Here is an 18362-nt window from a genome sequence, read left to right as displayed (position 1 = left end):
CTGGAGCTTTGATGCAACAGCCCTCCAATAGAAAGAATCCACCTTCAAAAAACACATCAGGATTCAGATTTTTGTTTTAGTGCTTCTCCATCTACTCAGCTGAGAGAGTACTGGCCATGCAGCCCCAGGCACAGCTACTCCCCATTCAGACAGGATCATTTTGTCAGATCACACTCCATAACCCCACAGATGTACTTAAGGCTTGAGAAAAATACTAAGTAAAAGCCTGCTACCATTTCAACTAACAGCTCCACTGTCAGAACAGGTCACTAAATTAAGCCCATTAATGCCAGCTGCGAGACAGCTCTTCTCCCAAAACCAAGTTTTAGTTCTACTGTGTCCATTTATTTGTGTGACACTAATGAGGAACAAAGGGTTACTGTGAGAGGCCTGCAAGGCAGCAGAGAGGAATTTAAGTGCAAACCACCCTGTGGCACCACGGGCAGCCCCACCTTCTGCAATGCTTCAATTCCCAGGTTTTTAGAAGCACCACTTTCAGTGCAGGGAAAGGCTGCCCAGGTCACTGCTCTGGGCTCACTGTCTGCTTTCCCAGCAAGTCCAGCTGGAGCATTTTGCAAATCCCCAGTAAAAGCAGTGTCCCTGCTAACCAAACACCTCTGGTTAGAGAGTGCAGAGCCTACAGTACCTCTGCCCTCTGTGAGTGCCAGTGCCATTAAGGGTTAGATTGTTTCCAGTTCATTAGGCCATGAAGCACTGGAGCTGGAAATGTGTTTAACATTTGCTTTAGTAAGCTTATGGAGGCTTAAAAAAATATATATTTGACTATTAAGGATTTGTTGAATTGGGGTTCATCCAGCTGCCTCCTACCCCTGTTATTCAGAGCTTGACTCAGAACTGAAAGTGCACCTGAACCAGGCAGAGATAACCCAGGCCAACTCATCACAAGCCAAACCTCAAGCAAGACAAACCCACTCCAAGCCTGACCAACACCCAACTATGTCCCCTGAGGCACTCTTACTTGATTTACATAGTGCAAATACACCTAGGAGAGCTTCTTCCCTCTGTGGGGAAGCCAACAGGGAGCTGGGAATCTGTGTGCTGTGCTCCCTGCCTTGGGGACAGCTCCAAGGCTGATCCTTACAGTCAGCACTCCTGGCTGCCAGCAGCCTAAAAACACAGCACTGATCTCTCCCCTGCTGCTGCCTCCCTGCTAAGTGATTTTCTCCTTGCAGCTCATGGCCAGCTCCCTCCCCAGAGCAGAGGGGAGGTGTGATTGCTCCCACTGGAGCCTGACCCTGGTGGTGCCAGGGCAGGTGCCTTGTGAGCAGCTCTGGCACAGGGAGGACTGCACAGAGAGCTCCCTCTTGACCTCACTGCAATTAAAATGTCACTGATATTAAACCATGGCATGCTCTGGAGATTACACAAATGGGAAGACACAGGGTCACAGCCTGAGAGCTTGAGCACTGAAATTCAGGAGGGCTGGGAATTGGGTGGAATAAACGCCTTCCTGAAAAGGAGCTAATTCAAATAGAAAGCAGTGAAACGCTTTTACATCCTTAAAGCAACTTTTTGGTTTTCCTCTACAGACAGAAAAAGCACAGAACAAATATATCCCTGACCACAGGGATTCTACAGCATGCAGCAACATTCACTGTAGAGCAGGAAAAGCCTGCTGAAAGTTGGTACAATAACTCTGGTTAAATCCTCCTGAAGTTTCAGGACTCAGCACTGGGAGCTCGGCTCACTGAGCATTGAAAGCACAAACGATCAAGGCTTTGCAGATATAAGCACAGCTCCAATTATCTCCCATTAGCTAAAGAGGATGTGCTGCTTACCAAGCTGTCCAGCCCTCCTCCCAGGAGGTCCACAGCCCCCATCTGCATGTTGCACACTTGGGGCACATTCACGGGGGGCCCCAGGTCCAGGTTGAGCAGGTCCCCCAGGAGGTCACCCTGGAATGGGATGACCTGTGGCTGCTCCAGGTTTGTGGTGGTCGTGGTGCCCACGGGGCTGTCACCAGCATCAGTGCTGTGAGGGGAGAACAAGCAGCAGAAAAGACAAATATCAGTCACCTCTGGTCTCCAGTTCCAGGTTCCCAGCATGGGGAAACACAGCAAGAGGTGGCTCAGCAGCAGAAGCCACGCAAAAGATGGTTCCAGCAGCTGCCGTGGCTACTTGTCCTGCACCAGGCAGGGTTATGGCATGTGGCTCTTCACCACTTTGAGCACAAAGATTTTTCTCTGCATTGTAGGTGGTTTTCAGCCCAGCAAAGAGAATCTTGCAAGGGGTGAATCCTACCCACCCTGAGAGTCAGAGATCCCCTCCAAAACAGAGAGCCATGGGTACCACACGAGCTACAGAACTGAAAATAAGCATTTCCTACCTCAGAATAAACCTACAGAGATAATCTTCAGCCCATTGGGCCTGAGAATGACATGAAAACACAGGGAAAAATAAATAATACAGTTTTTCTTAGAGATCTAACACTGATGAAACCCTTGAGCCCTTACTCTAACCAGTGCAAACTCTACCACTTCCCTCAGATCTAGATTAATCACCTTCTCCTGACCAGCAACAAGGTCCACATAAGTCTTTCCTAATTGAAAAATCTAAAATTGATTCCTCCCTTCTATCAATAATTTCCTTTCCTCTGAGTTAGCAGGCATGCTAATTACTAGTCTAGAAACACTCATTATACAGCTTCCAAAATTTATCATCACATGCAGTCTGGCTACCTTTTATATCTTTTATATTCACTTGTCATTGAATTTGATAACAAGGAGAGGGTAAAAAAATATATCTGTGGCTCCTGGAGAACTCACTACAATGTATTTATTCTTTAAATCCAAAGATGCTCATATTTTAGATAATTAAAATCCACTTTATATCCTGTTTCCAGCAGTAACTGATAAAATGATTTCTAGCTCATGTTACTGCAGCCAGCAGGTAAGTGCACAGAATTGCTGTGGGAATTAATGTCCTGACAAGGTGTTTAACCCTGGGGCTGCTCTGCAAGCACTGCAGCTTCTGATTTGGAGTAGCCAAAATTCTCTTATCCTTCTTCAGCTATTGAGGGGAAAGATTCAGTGACAGAGTATAAGCTCTCCCAATCCCAGTGCCGGGAGGAAAAGATGGAGCATAAGGAGTGCAGAATGAATTAGTTACCAGGCAGCAGCAGGAAGGCTTGAAAGCTTCTTTGCATTAAAAGCTTCAGAGCCCCAATTGCACTAATATTAGCTGTCCTTTCTGCTGCTGCCTTCAGCAGGGAGAGTGCTGAGTGTGCTGAAGTGCTCACTGAAGCATTCCTGGGGAGAGGTGGTGACTGTGATCGTCTCCCGCCCCCAGGCTGGGAACAGGAACAGCCTCTCTGAGAGAGGCACATCACAAACCACTCGGTTCCTTCCCAGGATATAATCCCTCTAACACTCCACCCCTTCAACACTTACTCATCCTTCTCCTGATGGAGACACAGAAATCCCTCCATGTCTTGTGTAACTGCTGCTGCCCCAAAGCCCAACAAGAAATCGAAAGGACAAAGCTCAGTTGAGTTTGTTTGAAAAAAGCAAAACCCCAGACTTCCATTTGTAAAGAACCTCTTAAAAGAGATTCCTATAAACAACTTGGCATTTTCTTTAAAAGAAAAGAAATTCCCAAAGAATATGTGGGTTAAAAGGGGCAAAAATACTTGATACAAGCTTTCCCCTTTACAGTCTTGGGTTTAGCCATGGGAACTGGGGATTTGGCCCTGTGAGTTCAGCCTCCAGCAGTTCCCAGAAGTTGGAGTCACAAGGGATGCACAACCTCAACCAGAATCAAAACTCTTCTGCAGCCACCTGTGAAACAGGGAAATGGAGACCCCTGCCCAGGTCTAATCAGACTTGCTCCTCTCAGGAGCCCTGTCAACATCTTCCCAAATTTCCCAGCTGAATTATGGCTGAACAGGGGTGGTGGGAGCCACCACATGAGGCAACACTGCCAAGCCAGATTTGTCCCTCACCCTCAGGATACATCTGCAGCTCTGTGAACACCTGGACTCACTGAAGAGGCAGGAACATTTCACCACCTGTGAGCTGTTCAAGGGGTCTTCCTATCAGTTAAAAGCTTCAAGAAACCCGCCCTACAGTGCTCTGAATGAAAAATAAATTAATCAAAATGCCACGTAGTGTGTTCTGCCAACCAGAACTCCTCCTGGGTTTACACCCAGGGAAGCACCACTCAAGGCAGTGCTGTCTTGACACTTTGAGCCACATTCACGGTGGACATCTCCCCATTCCCACCTCACAGTGCCATCAGTCACTGGATCAGCCACTAGAATGGTCACTGGAGTGCAGGAGCTGTACAGAAAAATCACCTCACCTCACTGCTTGGACTTCTCTTTCACTGGACACCCTTAACTTGCCTTAAACTGATGCGGAAAACCCCAGTAATGGGGCCTCTTGAGGTGAGCTCTCATCAGAGAAGCCTGGTGTGCCATTAAACTTACCCCACTCATTTTTTAAATTTACCACAGTATGATCAGTGTGCAGCACGCTCTGCTGAGCATCCCTCACACTTTCCCCCAGCTTGCACTGCTGACTGAGGCCTGGAGGTTTGTTTTTTAGGGTTTTTTGAAGCAATGGTTCTGCCAAAGTCAGAAAATATTTAAGGTCAGCAGACTGAGCATGAGCAATGAGAGTCAAGCACACAGACACTACATGCAAGAAGATAATAAAATGTTCCTTCAAAAAGCTGAATTCTCTGAGCTAAATCCCCTAAAATGCTACTTGCTGTAGTAACCTGGAACAGCAGTGTACAGGAAGGCTGCTAACACCAAAAATCAGGTCATTTTGAAATAAATCTTTGATTAGGAGAGGTAGGAAAGTGGCCACTGCTTTTCCTGTCCAACTGGTACATTTGTGCTTGCTGATTCTGGGTCAGTGCAGCCTGACTTGATTTCATAGGCAGGGAGAAAACAACTCAGCTTCCCAAAGCCAGCCACCACAGAAATAGCTTCAGTTGCTAAGAATAGCAGAGAAGTGGTGTCAGAAAATAGAAAAGAAGCAGCATCGCACACTGATTTATCAGTGCAACAGCAAAAAATAGCACTCCAAATGTCACTTTGGGAATATTATTAAGAGGTAAGCCTGGCTACTCTGCCTCTTGCTGCAAAATACACTGATTTTTGTAATTAACACCATTACTGCAAATAGCAAACTGTTCACCTGAATGAGGTTCCATGGGAACAGGCCCAACAACAACACAGCCCCAGCTGGGACTGAGGCACTGGCTGCTCTTGCAGAGCTAACCTGCTGCCAGAACTGTGATGCCAGGGAGGCACTGAAGCACCAGGCAAGGAGCCAAAGCATTTCCCTCACCTCACAAAGGTCAGACAGACCATGTCCGTCTACCCATCTTCTTTTGAGCCCTGACAGCGATGGGGATTAGATGGCTTTTGCATTTCCCTTGTTTTACAGGCACCAAGTGAGAAGGGGAGTTCCACTAATTCTTCTCCATTTCATGTTCCAGTGGTGAAGGATCCCTGTGCTTGCCTGTTCCAGGAAAAGTGATACTGCATTCCAGGAGACAGGCTCGTAAAGCTGAGGTGCTGCTGAAGCAAAGCTCCTACAAAATCATCTTCTGAAAGATGCCTCTCCTCACTCTAGTCCTCCTTGCACCAAAGCTTCTGCTTTTCTACTCAAATCATGTCAAGAGCACTTATTATCAGTGTGTTCTCAAAATACATCACAGCTTCTCCTCACACAGGAACTTTGACACTTCCTGTCGTCTGACTCAGGAACCTGGACACTCCACACCCAGGATTTACATTCTGTGTGAAACAGCCCCTTGAATGACCTGCAAACTACTAATGAAATCCCACCAAGGTGTTCTAAAAGATCTTGGCATCTTTTGGACTGTTTGCTAGGAAGAAAAAGCTCACCTCCCATGGTGGATTGGCAGGTGCTTGCGGTGGATGCCGTGGCTGCCCTCCACGAAAGCGTTGGGTGGTTTGTGGTACACTGAAGCCAGAGACCCAATGTGGCAGATGAGCTCATCCAGCAGGGTTGGCTCAATCAGATCAGTCTCCTCAGAAATCAGTGGCTTTTCTGAGAGCACCACTTCCTTGGCAGTCACTGGATCCGTGGAAAGAAGGCGCCAGTAGATGTAGCCACGATCCCGCAGGTCTGGGTTGTCAGAATCCTGAGACAAAGCAATGCATCACTTACAGGTTGAAGTGAACTAATGCCTGTAATCACTTTATTCTCCCAGCAGGGATTCTGCTGGACTAAAAAACCCCAATCAACCAGCAGCCACAGCCACCAATTTCAAAATGATGTTACAAACTGCTGGTTGAGATGAACATCTTAAAATTAAAAACGAGAACCAAAGTATTAATGCCTGGCTTCCTGCTCAGCTGGTCAGGGAGGAAAAAGCCCAGGATTTACACCCCATAACTGCCCCAAACCACAGCGCTCCCAACTGCTTTCCAAACTTTCCTGCCAGTAAGTGTTAGGAGAAATCCAGAGGAAAGAACATGAGTGGCAATGACTGTTAGATACTAAGAGCAGACACACTTACCCAAAGACACTTGCTGGACAAAGAAGATGCTGCAGAGTCACATCTTAATAAGCCATATTCTTTATAGCAAAAGAGATCTTATTTATCCTGCCTTTTAGTTATCTAATGAAGTATGGGGAGATGCTAATGATACACACTTAGGGTACTTCAGCACTTCTCCAGCTGTCAATAATACCCTTGTTTTATTGCAGATACTTTTGCCTCTGCATGAAGTGCTAATTATTTCCCTCGTCTTTGAGCAGCTCTGCCCAGAGCAGCAAAGTGAGTGGGGATGGTTTGCTGATAATGTTTTAGGGAGAGGGAGGTGCTGTAGTTTTATATTGTAGTGAACAGCTCATGGAAATGAACTCGAATTTCTAATCTTCACATCAGCAGAATAACAGGATAAATGTCTGAGGTTTTTCCCTCTGATAAAATTCCAGCAAAATATTGCACACCTCCCCAGCCTTCCTCTTGATATCTCTTTTTCTCTTTTGTGCTCTCATTGCTGCTGCTGCTGCCCTGTTAGAACCAGCATCTGCCATCTGCCTCAAGACATTCTCAAACCTCTTCTTCAAATGAGACTGAGCTCAGCTCATTTTGCTTGTAAGGACCTAAATTAATCTCTCTGTTGTCTCACACATTATCTCAGCAGAGCTGGTTTTGTTTGATGGTAGAATTGTGGACTCTTTACACCCTTAACAATCTCTGCCAGACTCTGCACTCAGGATTAGGCAGGGTTTCTGCAAGGGCACACATGAAAGGCCACACTCTCCTACTTGCAGGCACCTACAGATTCAAGGCTGACTGTTTCTTCTCACAGCCAAAAAAACACACTGGAAATTGGTAAATCTACTGAAACAAGAGGCTCAAATCTCTCCCAGTTTCTCTCACAGTTCTCCTCTCTCCAGGGTCTGCATGCACACCTGGGGAGCAACACCAATGAACCCTGGCTAGCTCAGCTCCCCACCCATGCAGCAGCAATGGGGATACAGAGGATGAGACCTCAGTTCCTGTGTTTCTTCCAGCCCCAGCTGCTCCACTGCTATTTTTACCAGTGCTGGCAGGATGAAGCTGGCTCCTGCTACAACCACACCTGCAGTCTGCTGTGCAGACAAGCTCTGAGACACTCAAAGGGCAACAATATCTAAGCTGGGGAAAAAACCACACGTGTAATTACTCTCCCACTCAAGTGAAAAAACACTATCTCTACCTAGAAACCAGACCTTGAAGCACAAGATTTTTCAGTGTTTTACAGCCACTTATCCTACATTGACTTATTATTCATATAAAATACAAAAAGCCAGACTGAATCAACATTTGTGACAAACAGAAAAAAAAAAAATCCCAGCCGCCTGTTACATTCTGAGAGTGCCATTAAATATTTGTGACTCAGCACAGTGGGTTTTAGCACTTAGTACCTTTCCTCTGTTGGCTCAGGCAAATGATACAGCGTGCCCTTGGCCCACTCCTCTCTGAAGAGCAGCTCATATCCTGCCTAATAGCAAGTTTTGAAAGCAAGAAAAGCAGGTCAGGGGTTTGTTGCTGCTGACCAATGCAACTCCCCAAAGGAATGAATAAAAGTTTTAAGTGCAGTAAGTCCACAGCCATGATTTCTCACAGCTAAGAGGATCAAAAAGGCCAGCTGATGATTGACTCCAGGTTTTCTGCTCAGAAACAATCACAGCCCATTCAGCTGGCAAGCTATTTTTATCACTTGACACAGCAGGTCTGGAGAGAAGCTGCTCTTTTTGGGTACTTTACCCCAGTCATTGCAGCCAAGGAGTGTAGGAAGATCAGCTGAGCTCTTACCCACCCCTGCCACCAGGACATTTCCACTTCTGTCCTCTAGATCTACAGCAGTTGTGTCTGCCAGCTCAAGCCCAGCCTTGCCTGCAGTGATCTGAGCTCAGAACTCAGCACCTCATGCATAATGAATCCATGATCTTAACCCACTGCTACAGCCTCCAGCAAAACTGCCACATTGGTTGACAGCATCCAAGTACAAAGGAAAAACCCCAAACTTCAGTTCTTCCTTTTTCACAGCGCTGCTTGAACTTTTCTGTTCACAGAACAAAGTCTTTGCCAGGCTCCTTCCCTCTGTTAGAGCTCCAGATGTTTAACTGCAAGCCACCTTCAAGGAGAGTGGATTTTGGTTTCTTGATAATTCTACCCTGTCCCTAACTTTCCATTTAGCGAGTGAATGGGAAGGAATTCAGATAAAGCAGGAGCTAAGAAGGAGAAAGCAGATTCCAGATGGTAACAGGCACAAAGCAGCTTTTAAAGAGAGTCTCTTTGGGAAAGAAGGGAACTTAAATCTGATCTACTGCAAAGCTGCCTGGCCTGGCAGATGGGAGAATCACACCGAAGGCCAGGCAGGGTCTGGCACATCACACAGTGTCTGCAGGGCTCTGGATCACTGGATACCTTGGCTTACCTGTGTGGCCAGGCTGAGGACCTGCTGCACCAGCTCCTGTGTCTCAGAAGGCTTTTTCAAGAACAGCTTCACTATCGCGGTCAGGAGGGTGAGCTGCACCTGAGAGAGAGAAGGGCATGGGAGAGATTAAAAATTCATCCATTCAACAATGTCTCAAGTCTCCACATCCTTTCCTAAAATAAAACATAAGAATTCAGTTTCCTCCCAGCACTACACTATTCTCTGCCAGTGAAACCCAGTATCATGAGACTCAGACTCTTGCCTGTTGCAAAACACTTTCACAGACAAATCCCTGAGCAGCAGGCTGAGGTTTGTGTGATGCTGTTATGCCACTCCATCACTATCTAAGTTCTGATCCCCAGTACAGCCATTCCCCCAACAAATATACAACCTCTGGAACCCCCTCCAGTTCTGTCTTGTCCTTCCAAGAAGGAAATTTTTGGAGATACGAACAACAAAGCAAAACTGCAGATTCCCAAGAGTTTTATTTCAGCCCAGTATTGAAGCTTTTATTGACAGGTATTGTCTGACCACTGCAATAACATTTACTGTCCATCCCATAAACATACCCCACGAAACACTACAGATAAAATGCACATTGAAAAACTTACCTGAGTGCTTTCATCATGGAAACCCTCCAGGAAACTCTCCAGCAGCTCATCTGCATTGTCAATTCTTTCAGCATATTCACCCACTATCCAGATCATGGCAGCTCTGGCATCTGGCTCATCCAGGGAATCCAAGTTCTCACACAGAGTGGCAATGATGCTCTCATACCTGGTTTGTCACAGTACAGGTGGATTACTGGGGTGAACTGGACTTGTTTTACTCCATTTCTGTCCACATCATTCTGCAGAGAATCCTGCACTGAATTCATGTCTTGTATTTCTGCACAACAAGCAGCATTTTCATTCAACTATTTTTTTTTCTCCCAAAGCTGAGCAATGAGATCTCACAAGGTCCTTGCAGTTTAATCCATCAGCAAGACCACCCAGATGTGGAGCTCAAGATAAAGCTACCTCCCTTTCTGTTTGCTAATGGGAACATTTGATCCAACAGTTCAAACCATGAGTCAGAATCAGATCCTGCAGCCTTGCTGGAGGCTTCAGCCTGGTAACTCTAAACTGGGTACTATACTCCCCCCAAAGCTTTACTGGAAAATTCCACACTAATTTAGTTTCCCCTATTCCCATGTGTGGGTATCCCCACAAACAGGGAATTTCTGATACTGACAGCAGAAATTGCCAGGGAAGTCTGCAGATGTCCCATATTATTTTTTATGAAGTCTCTGCTGAAAAACATTGCTGCAGTCCTGTGGCTGAGGAGACAAAACCTTACTGCAGAACCAAGAGAAGCTGAGTTCTGCCCAAGCCAGAGGAAACACTTGGCGGGAAAAGCCAGCAGTGCTTTGTTCAGCACAACCTGACTGGATCTTGGACCATGGGAGCCATGAACTTTCACAGCCCTGTATGAGGATACAGGGCTGTGTATGAGGAGACAGGCCCTGTATGAGAAGACTTGTACACTTCATGGATTTCTAGAAGACATCAGCAAAACCAGAATAGCCTGATGCTATAAACTTGGCCAAATTTTCCTTCTGGCATCCTCTGCAAGAGCTTTATTGCCTTTTGATTCAGGCTTCAATATGGAGTGGTGGGGAAGGAAAACCTTTCAATTCAAACGAATAACAAGCCAGGCTGATACCTCATCTAGAGCCAACACCTGAATCCTACCAAACTAGCAGTGGGATCACTGCTTCCACCTTTGTTTCAGAGCCCTGGCAAGCTGAGTTCTGCTCTATTCTGGTGATAGCAGCCAAGTGCTTCCAAAAAAACCTGAGGCTGCTCCCACGTACTTGTTGGGGTACTTGCGGAAAATGTCCCTGATGACCACGATGGCCTCCTGCACCACGTAGTTCACCTTGGTCTGGATGAGGTCCAGCAGTGTGCTCACACAGCGCTCTGCAGATTGCTAGAGAGAGCAAAAAAACACCACTTTAAAAGCTGAAGAAATACCTCTGCTCCCACAGCACACGCTGAGGAGCACAGCATGTGTATGAGAAAAGGCCCAGATGGGGAAAACGAAAAGACAAGAGCTACAAACTCAGAAATTAACTACAGAGTAACAAAAGGTTGTTTGTGGGGACACCAGATGGCTCCAGCTCCTTTAGTAAGTAAAGAGAAACAACTGTGCCAGTAGAAAGTTGGGTCATCACACCAGAGACCTTGAGAACATCGCCTACACTGCTATTTGTACCACCCTGGGGCTGATACAGGCCACTGAATGAGTTCCCTGGGGCTTCCCATGCCAGGCAATCAGAGCTGGGAAAGCTCTGATAGGGACAGCAGGAAAGTTTCTAGCAAAGCCAGAAGGCAGGAGAAAAGAGTGTTGTCAAAACCAGCAGCAAAAAGCAGCTCCCAGCAGCAACAGGTTCAGTATTTTTGGGGTGAGGTCACTAACAACATGTGAAATGTACAGCTAAAAATAGAAATTTAGCTGCTGTGAGTGCAGCTTTCACATTAATTAGTTCAATTCACAGGCACCGCAAGATAACAAGGACTGGACACTGTCATGCTCCAGGAACCAGGAGTGGAGTTAGAGGCAGAAAATTTAGGGAGGTCTATTCCCAAACAGCACAGTGAGGCAGGACATCACAGGAGCAACCAACTTCAGCAGCAGAGAGTCTCAAATGAGGGCAGTGATTTGGTTATTAGCAGAGCACACATGAAGCCTCATTACACAGCTGGTGATTAATGTGAGAAGCAGACTGCTCCCGACACTGCCGAGGCAGTCGCCTTCGGAACACTCATAAAGGATTCGGGCTGGAGACAAACACTGTAGGGCACAAACAACAGCAATGTAGGTGGATTTTTCAATTCCAGTGAGTTAACAGCTCCCTCGACTTACAGAGCACTTAAAGGCTGGGCAGGAGGAGGAGGAGTGAAATGGCATTTTAGTCACAGGAGTCGGTTCTGTGAGAATGGGCAAAAATCTCAAGGACAAACCTCACGAATTTGGGTCAGAGACTAAAAACCTTCTGGCAATTTCCTGCCTTCATGGATATCTCACACAGGGCTTGTCAGCACAGACATGAGGATCAGCCAAGGGAGGAGACACCACAAACCAGCACTTGCTCTGTCTTTGCAAACTGGCAGTAAGTCCTAAGACTCTTCCCTGAAATTCACACCAAACAGAAAAACATTCCAATACAATTGGTGTTAGAGTGAGGAGAGGCATCACACAAAAATGGGTGATTGGTGTAATATTTTTTTATGATACCTCTCCCTCAGCATTATGGGTACTATGGCACTACAGGGGCAGTGAATGGTAACCTGACCATGTCCTGCTCTGATCCCTTCTGCTCCAGAAGGGATTTGAGGCTGTGACCTGGAAGACAATTCCACTTCATGGGGACTGACCATGAACCTGGCTCCACACACTGACCTGGCTCACAGTGGGAGCCCTGCTCAAAGTCCTTGCAAGAGAGATGCTTCAGAGCTCCCAATTTCACCTCTTCATCTGAAAAACTTCCATCTGATATTTTAGCAAGTGATCTGATGGGGGTAAATCTGTCCCATACCCATTCTATAGAATCTACAGCACCAGTCACTGCTGGCAACCAGCAGTGCAGCCCTGCCAGAGCCTACAACTAACAGAGCTTTAAGAGCTGTACAATTCAAGGAAAAGCAAATTAAAGTTTAGTTTTCTTTTCTTTAGACACTCTGAAGCATGATTTTTTTTTCCAGGAAAAGCACGACATTCACTTTGAAATACACAGCAATGATTTTTAGCCAAAGAGTCCCTTGGAAACTGAGCAGTGGTGGGCGCATGCCCATAAGAGCAGTTCCTCTAACCAACCCAATCTCAGCTCACCCCATCTCTTGTAAACACACTGCTGTTTGAAGGTGGACATCCTTGGGGACAGCAGAGCTCTGCAAACTGATGAAAGAGTGTCCCAACTCGAACAGCTTTCAAGTTGGAGCGAGGAAGGACAAGCAACCAAAGTCAAAATTGCTTTGTTTTTCTGCAGAAACCAAATGAAAGCCCACAAGATTACTGAAGTAGCACATATCACACAGCCATAAGCCCCAATGATTTCTAAGAACCAGCCTGCTGGCAGTGTCTCCTGGAAACGAGACAAATATCCCTGTAAGATGGCTCCTTCTGCTTCTCCTTTGCTCCAAAGGAATCCTTGTCTTTACTGCATCCACTTCATTTCCTTTTCCCACAGGAGTAGTGCTTGTTTTCCTTAAAATCAGAGCACAGCATGATGGTTTCTTGTGATGCTGTCACTGGAGCAAACCAATTCACAAGGCAGACAAGTGTAGCTACACCAGAGTTTGCTGTAGATAAAGCCAAGCTAACTCTAAGCTCAGCTATCAATAACCCAGCCCTATCCATGCAAAATGATGATGTTCTGACATCTCCCAAAACAATGGGACTGCTCAAGCTTGGGCAAAATCCTGTTACTCAGTGTGGGTGTTGGTTCCATATCCCAAACCAGCACTAGGAGCAAAGGGAACACCACATCTACTTTGTGCTGCACCTCTCAGCAGACAAATTTATTTCTGTCTCACTCTCCTAGGAGTGACAATTAGACAAAAGGTAGGATCCCTGAAGGCAGAGCTGAGGTGCTCTGTGAATCCTCATTCATCAGCAGCTCCCACTGGCTGTGTCCTGTGTCAAAAAGCAGATTTCTGAGCTTTGGGAACTTGCACACTGATGGGTATGAGGATGCCCTCCCATTACTCATAACTCACAGTGTAAACAGCCTTTAGTAAACACAGATGCAGTGGGGACAGGGATTAACCTAGGGATGAGGACACTGTCATGAATTGTTCTATATTTGCCCTCTTTAAATCTGGTTCTTGTCAGAGCAGGAAACAGACCTCCTCCGTACCAGCAGCATCTTCAATGGAGCAGTGCTAAAAATCAAGGTTAAATTTACTAATGAGAGACACAATTACAATTAGAGGGTCACTGAGGCATTATTAGCTTATCATCTTTTGCTTATCAAAGCATCCTTGGCTTATCAAATATGACTCTTGTGGTATCAGGGATGGGGAAAAATGTGAGGGATGAGGACAGAAAAGGGTAAAAACTTCTAAAAACACCTTGATGCTGCAGGAGTACACCACCCTCCACGTGCAACTAGCACAGACACAGGGCCAAATCCTAGTGAGAAAGTTCCTGTTGAGAAATAAAACAAATTCCCACCGCCCCCCAGCACAGCACTGCTACAAAAAGGGCTGTCACCAGCTCCTATTAAACTTCTCTGTAGGCTTTTTCCATGCTCAGGGGGATTTTCTGAGGTTTACTGTCACTGCTCCATCCAGACAAGCTCCTGCCTGAATGCAGCATGGAAGGAGTGCTCTGGTATTTTGAACTGCAGACATGAAACAGAAGTAGCAGCCCCTCTTCCATGGGGCCACACTTCAAAGAAAGCCCCTGGCAGTGACAAACCTTTGAGAGCTGGAGGAAGGGAGAGCTGCACAAAAGGGCAGTAGATTCTTTCCAGAGGACAGAAGCTGGTGTCCTCTGTGCACAGGCTTGCAGTAGTTTAGCTGAAACAAGAGAATCCTGTGCACTGACACCACACTAAGCCAGGCATGATTAGGTTATTATTTAAATCTGCTGTCAGGCAATGCTCATGGGAACACACTTGAGCAAAAGCTAAATGAGCTCAGCTGAAATTAGAGCACTTTACGTGACATTTTGCACTCAGTCATCAGTTTGCTGAAAAGTACCAACACCACAGCATAAATCTTCTCTCTCTTCACAGCGTTTCTGAGCTCCTGACAGGCGCTTCACATTCACTTACAGGGAAATTAACAGAGACATCCCTAAAAAAACAATATTCTATTATGAGCACTTTAGGTGGATGTTCCACTGGCAGAGGACATCTCAGACTTGTTTTGGATAACTGCAGAGGTTCCTGGGAACTTGTTTGCATAAGCACTGAGGCAAAGGAGAGCACACTCCAAATGAAGCCACAAGTTATATGGATTTACGTAAAGAGAGTCACTCTCTTTGTATAAATTGCATTTAAGTGCCCCAAATCTCTGCAATTCTCTGCCTCTGTGTTCTGTTCTGCTGAAATGGAGGGCAGGGATGACACAGAATGCTTCATAATACTGAGTTTCTCCATACAAACTCTTCCTCTTCCCCCCCCTTCAAAAGGTCAGGCCACAGCTGTTAAAGGAGTTGGATGGGTAATAGTCATTGTTCCACTAAAGCAAAAGCAGTAAGATATTCCATCAAGGATGAATGACCTGCCCTGCTCTGCCTGCAAGATGAGAGGAACACTCCACCCTCCTGTGATGTCCTACAGCTCACACCCTGTTCAGTGGTGCTCTGTCCAGAACCAGGATGTAGCCAGGCCACTTGAAGGCCACCACTGAAATCCCAGCAACATGGAAATGAGGTGGCAAAGCCCATCACTGTTTCTGAAGACAGGGAAGCTCCAGGATGAGATACTTGCCTCCACCTTGATGGCACAGCGGCCGATGGCTCGCACGGCCTTGCGCACAAAGTCCACGTCCACCTCGGTGGCGTATTCCTTGAGCTCTGCCAGGACCTGTGGGGACACCAAACCAATGTCAGCCCATGGGGACACTCAGAAAACAGCCCACCCTCACACGTGATGCTGCTTGGACACCAGAAGACAAGCAATATATTCTGTCACAGCTACCACACACACCCAGCCAAACTCAGCCTCACTGTCCGGAGCCCACTGGTTTGGTTACACTGGTGTGTAATCCAAACTGGTGTGGGTTACACTTGGTGTAGGTGAACAAAATCAAAAGGTGGCCTGCTCTTCATTATTTTCAATTCTCCTGAACAAGAGCTGGGGAAAAAACAGCCCTGCCAAACTTAAAGGTTTCTATTCCTTCCTACACTGAAAAGACATTTGCTGCATGCAAAGCTCTCGGCAACAACTGATTTTGATCTCTTCTTTTCTGTGCTGAGGTGAACCTTTGGATCCCTGGTGAATCCAAAGAGGAGATCTGAGGACACTCTGGAACATCTATACACAGATTAATAACAGCATGAAGATACTTCCCCTTGTAAAATGAAGATTTATTATTTTGTCTCAGTGTTTTTGCTAACGGAAACCGATGAAGGGCTAAACTCGGGATCTGCTGGGATCTTACAGACTTTTAAGTAAAAAGCTTTGTCTTAAATCACTTAGCTTACAAAAAAATTATTTCAAGAAAAGACCACATGTAATTTATATTCCCTCAAAAGCTCAATTTATTTCAGTTTCTCATGCCAAACACGACATCAGGGATTTAATTGTGATGTCACAAATAGATGGTGAGGGAGAGGGGAGCAGCACAAAGCCAGACAGTCCTTTGAAAAATCTCTCATCCAAGCAAATTGCTCAGAAGAATGACAAGATAAAGAGGCTATGAAGGGCCAGACTGCAGACAGATAAATCTGCAAGGAGGAGACAGGACATCTGTGTTTTGAAGTTTTCTTATTTCCTTGGATGATCTATGTTGCACTTGGAGCACCTGCCTTTAGCAGCTGATGCTTCCCAAACACTGCCCGAGGCCAGGGCTGGAACCATTCCTGTGCCTTGGTCCTGGATGGGCACAGGGATGGACAATCTTCACCAGCAGCACAGGAGGATGTGGCTGGAAGCTGCTCTCAGGCCTCCTTCCAGGACATATTCCTGCTAAAGCTTGTGTTGTTTTATGAATGCCTTCTCAGAAGCAGGAGAGATTCATTCATTAGTCTGCAGATCTCAGACTGCCCTCCAGACACCACTGCCTTTCATGCAAACAGCCCATATTATTGGAACATTATAATTTCAAATTGGTGTGGAGCCTACCAAAAGTACACAGAAAATTCTGAGTATCTTCTCACAGAAACTGATTTTTAAAATATTTTCCATGCCCCCAGCACAAAAAGGGCATGAATTACCTTGCTCAGTTCCAAAAACCATCAGAAGAGAGCTGAAGGAGCTGCTTCAAAATGTCACATTAAATGAAATTGCTCTGTGACAATTAGGATAGGACAATAATAGCACTAACCAGAGGCATTAATCATTCTGCATTAGTGTTAGCCTCATGGCCAGGGAGGCACTCGAGAACACCTCCTCCAAGGAAGGGATCTGCATTAAACCAACATCAAATACAAGAAGAATCTACACTGTAAAGCAGATATCAACTCAGTTCAGCTTCATGCTAGTTCCACTTTGGAAGCAAAAGCAGGATTTTTTTAGCTCTGAAGAGTGCCTGTGCAAGCATTTTAACAATTTTACCGACTTGAAATTCACACTTCAATAATGTTTGGCCTTTCTGAATGCCTCCCTTACAGGCACACCCCTCTCACTTGAAACAAGCCTCTCATTCCAACCTCAGCACTGGCAGTGACTCATTTGACAGGAGCCATGAGTTCTCCTCCTGGAATTGTCATCTGTGAAACAAGATCCACCTCACGGGTCATGCTATTATCCACCTCACGGGTCACGCTATTAACATTTAAATGATGGGGGAAACTCCACCACCTCCCCTTAAAGAGCTGCATGGAGCACTCCAGCAGGCACAGGGATGCCTAAAAGGCAGGATAACTCCAGGAGTAGCTGCAAACACCTCACCACAAGGAGCAAGGAGGGTTTTCCCCTCCCAGAGCACAGCAGGAGTGTGGCCCACAGCTGACCTGGGCAATGTTTGCTTGGGAGGCCAGGCGGATCATGATGTCCAGTTTCTCCAGTTTGACATAGATGGGGTCGTTGTACTTCACAAAGAACACTTTGATCTCCTGCTTCAGGATTTCAGGCCTGCAGGGAACATAATCTTGTGTCACTCAAGAGTGGTAAAAAGCCCAAACTATCGTAACAAAAGTTTTCTTTAGAAATCCACTCCCCATCCTGGAAGTGTTTGAGACCAGGCTGGACAGAGCTCTCAGTGATTTGGAAGGTGGAACCTGCAGAGGAGGTTGGAACTGGATGATCTTTAAGGTCCCTTTCAACCCAAACCATTCTCTGACTCTGATTTTATGCCTAGGATGTGAAAACACCAATTTGAAGCAAGAAGTATGGATAGAAAGATTATTTAGATACAAAAATTCATCATTCAAGTCTTTCTACGGCCACATCTCTGCTTCCTGTATTTGAGCTGCTGAACCAACCATGACAGGCAGCAAACAACAATATTTTCAGTAAAAGAATAACATCCTTATCTCAACACAAAACCTACAAATACATTTCCACTTTCACTTGCAAGATGCCAGTGCACAGAGTTACTGCCCTAATATAATCACAAAGTGCTATCCAAGCTATTTCACCTTTCCAGCAAGGATCAGCAGCAATAAAACACAAATGCTGGAGCAAACTTCTGGGAAAAACCCCAACCCACTGTACACCAAGATGTCACCAGCTTGGTGGTTCTGTGCTGAACAGAGGAACACAGGCACAGTG

The 18362-nt window shown here is 46.0% G+C and overlaps 1 protein-coding gene across 4 annotated transcripts in view; it reads right to left on the bottom strand.

Annotated features, from left to right (window-relative positions):
* The window catches only part of AP2B1 (adaptor related protein complex 2 subunit beta 1), a 78819-nt gene that overhangs the window by 33919 nt on the left and 26538 nt on the right, over positions 1-18362 (bottom strand). For all 4 annotated transcript variants that reach the window (XM_083875469.1, XM_083875468.1, XM_083875471.1 and 1 more), the window contains exons 8-14: positions 17603-17723; positions 15417-15512; positions 10791-10906; positions 9547-9712; positions 8936-9034; positions 5882-6141; positions 1800-1992 (exon numbers count right to left, since the gene is read on the bottom strand). In XM_083875469.1, coding sequence (XP_083731595.1) covers positions 1800-1992; positions 5882-6141; positions 8936-9034; positions 9547-9712; positions 10791-10906; positions 15417-15512; positions 17603-17723 — 1051 coding nt within the window. The remainder of the gene's footprint in view (positions 1-1799; positions 1993-5881; positions 6142-8935; positions 9035-9546; positions 9713-10790; positions 10907-15416; positions 15513-17602; positions 17724-18362) is intronic.

The sequence above is a fragment of the Zosterops lateralis genome (genome assembly GCF_965231275.1).
Source record: "Zosterops lateralis genome assembly, chromosome: 19".
NCBI lineage: Eukaryota > Metazoa > Chordata > Aves > Passeriformes > Zosteropidae > Zosterops > Zosterops lateralis.
Note: the sequence above shows the minus strand (reverse complement) of the source record. Positions and strands in the feature narration are given on the sequence as shown.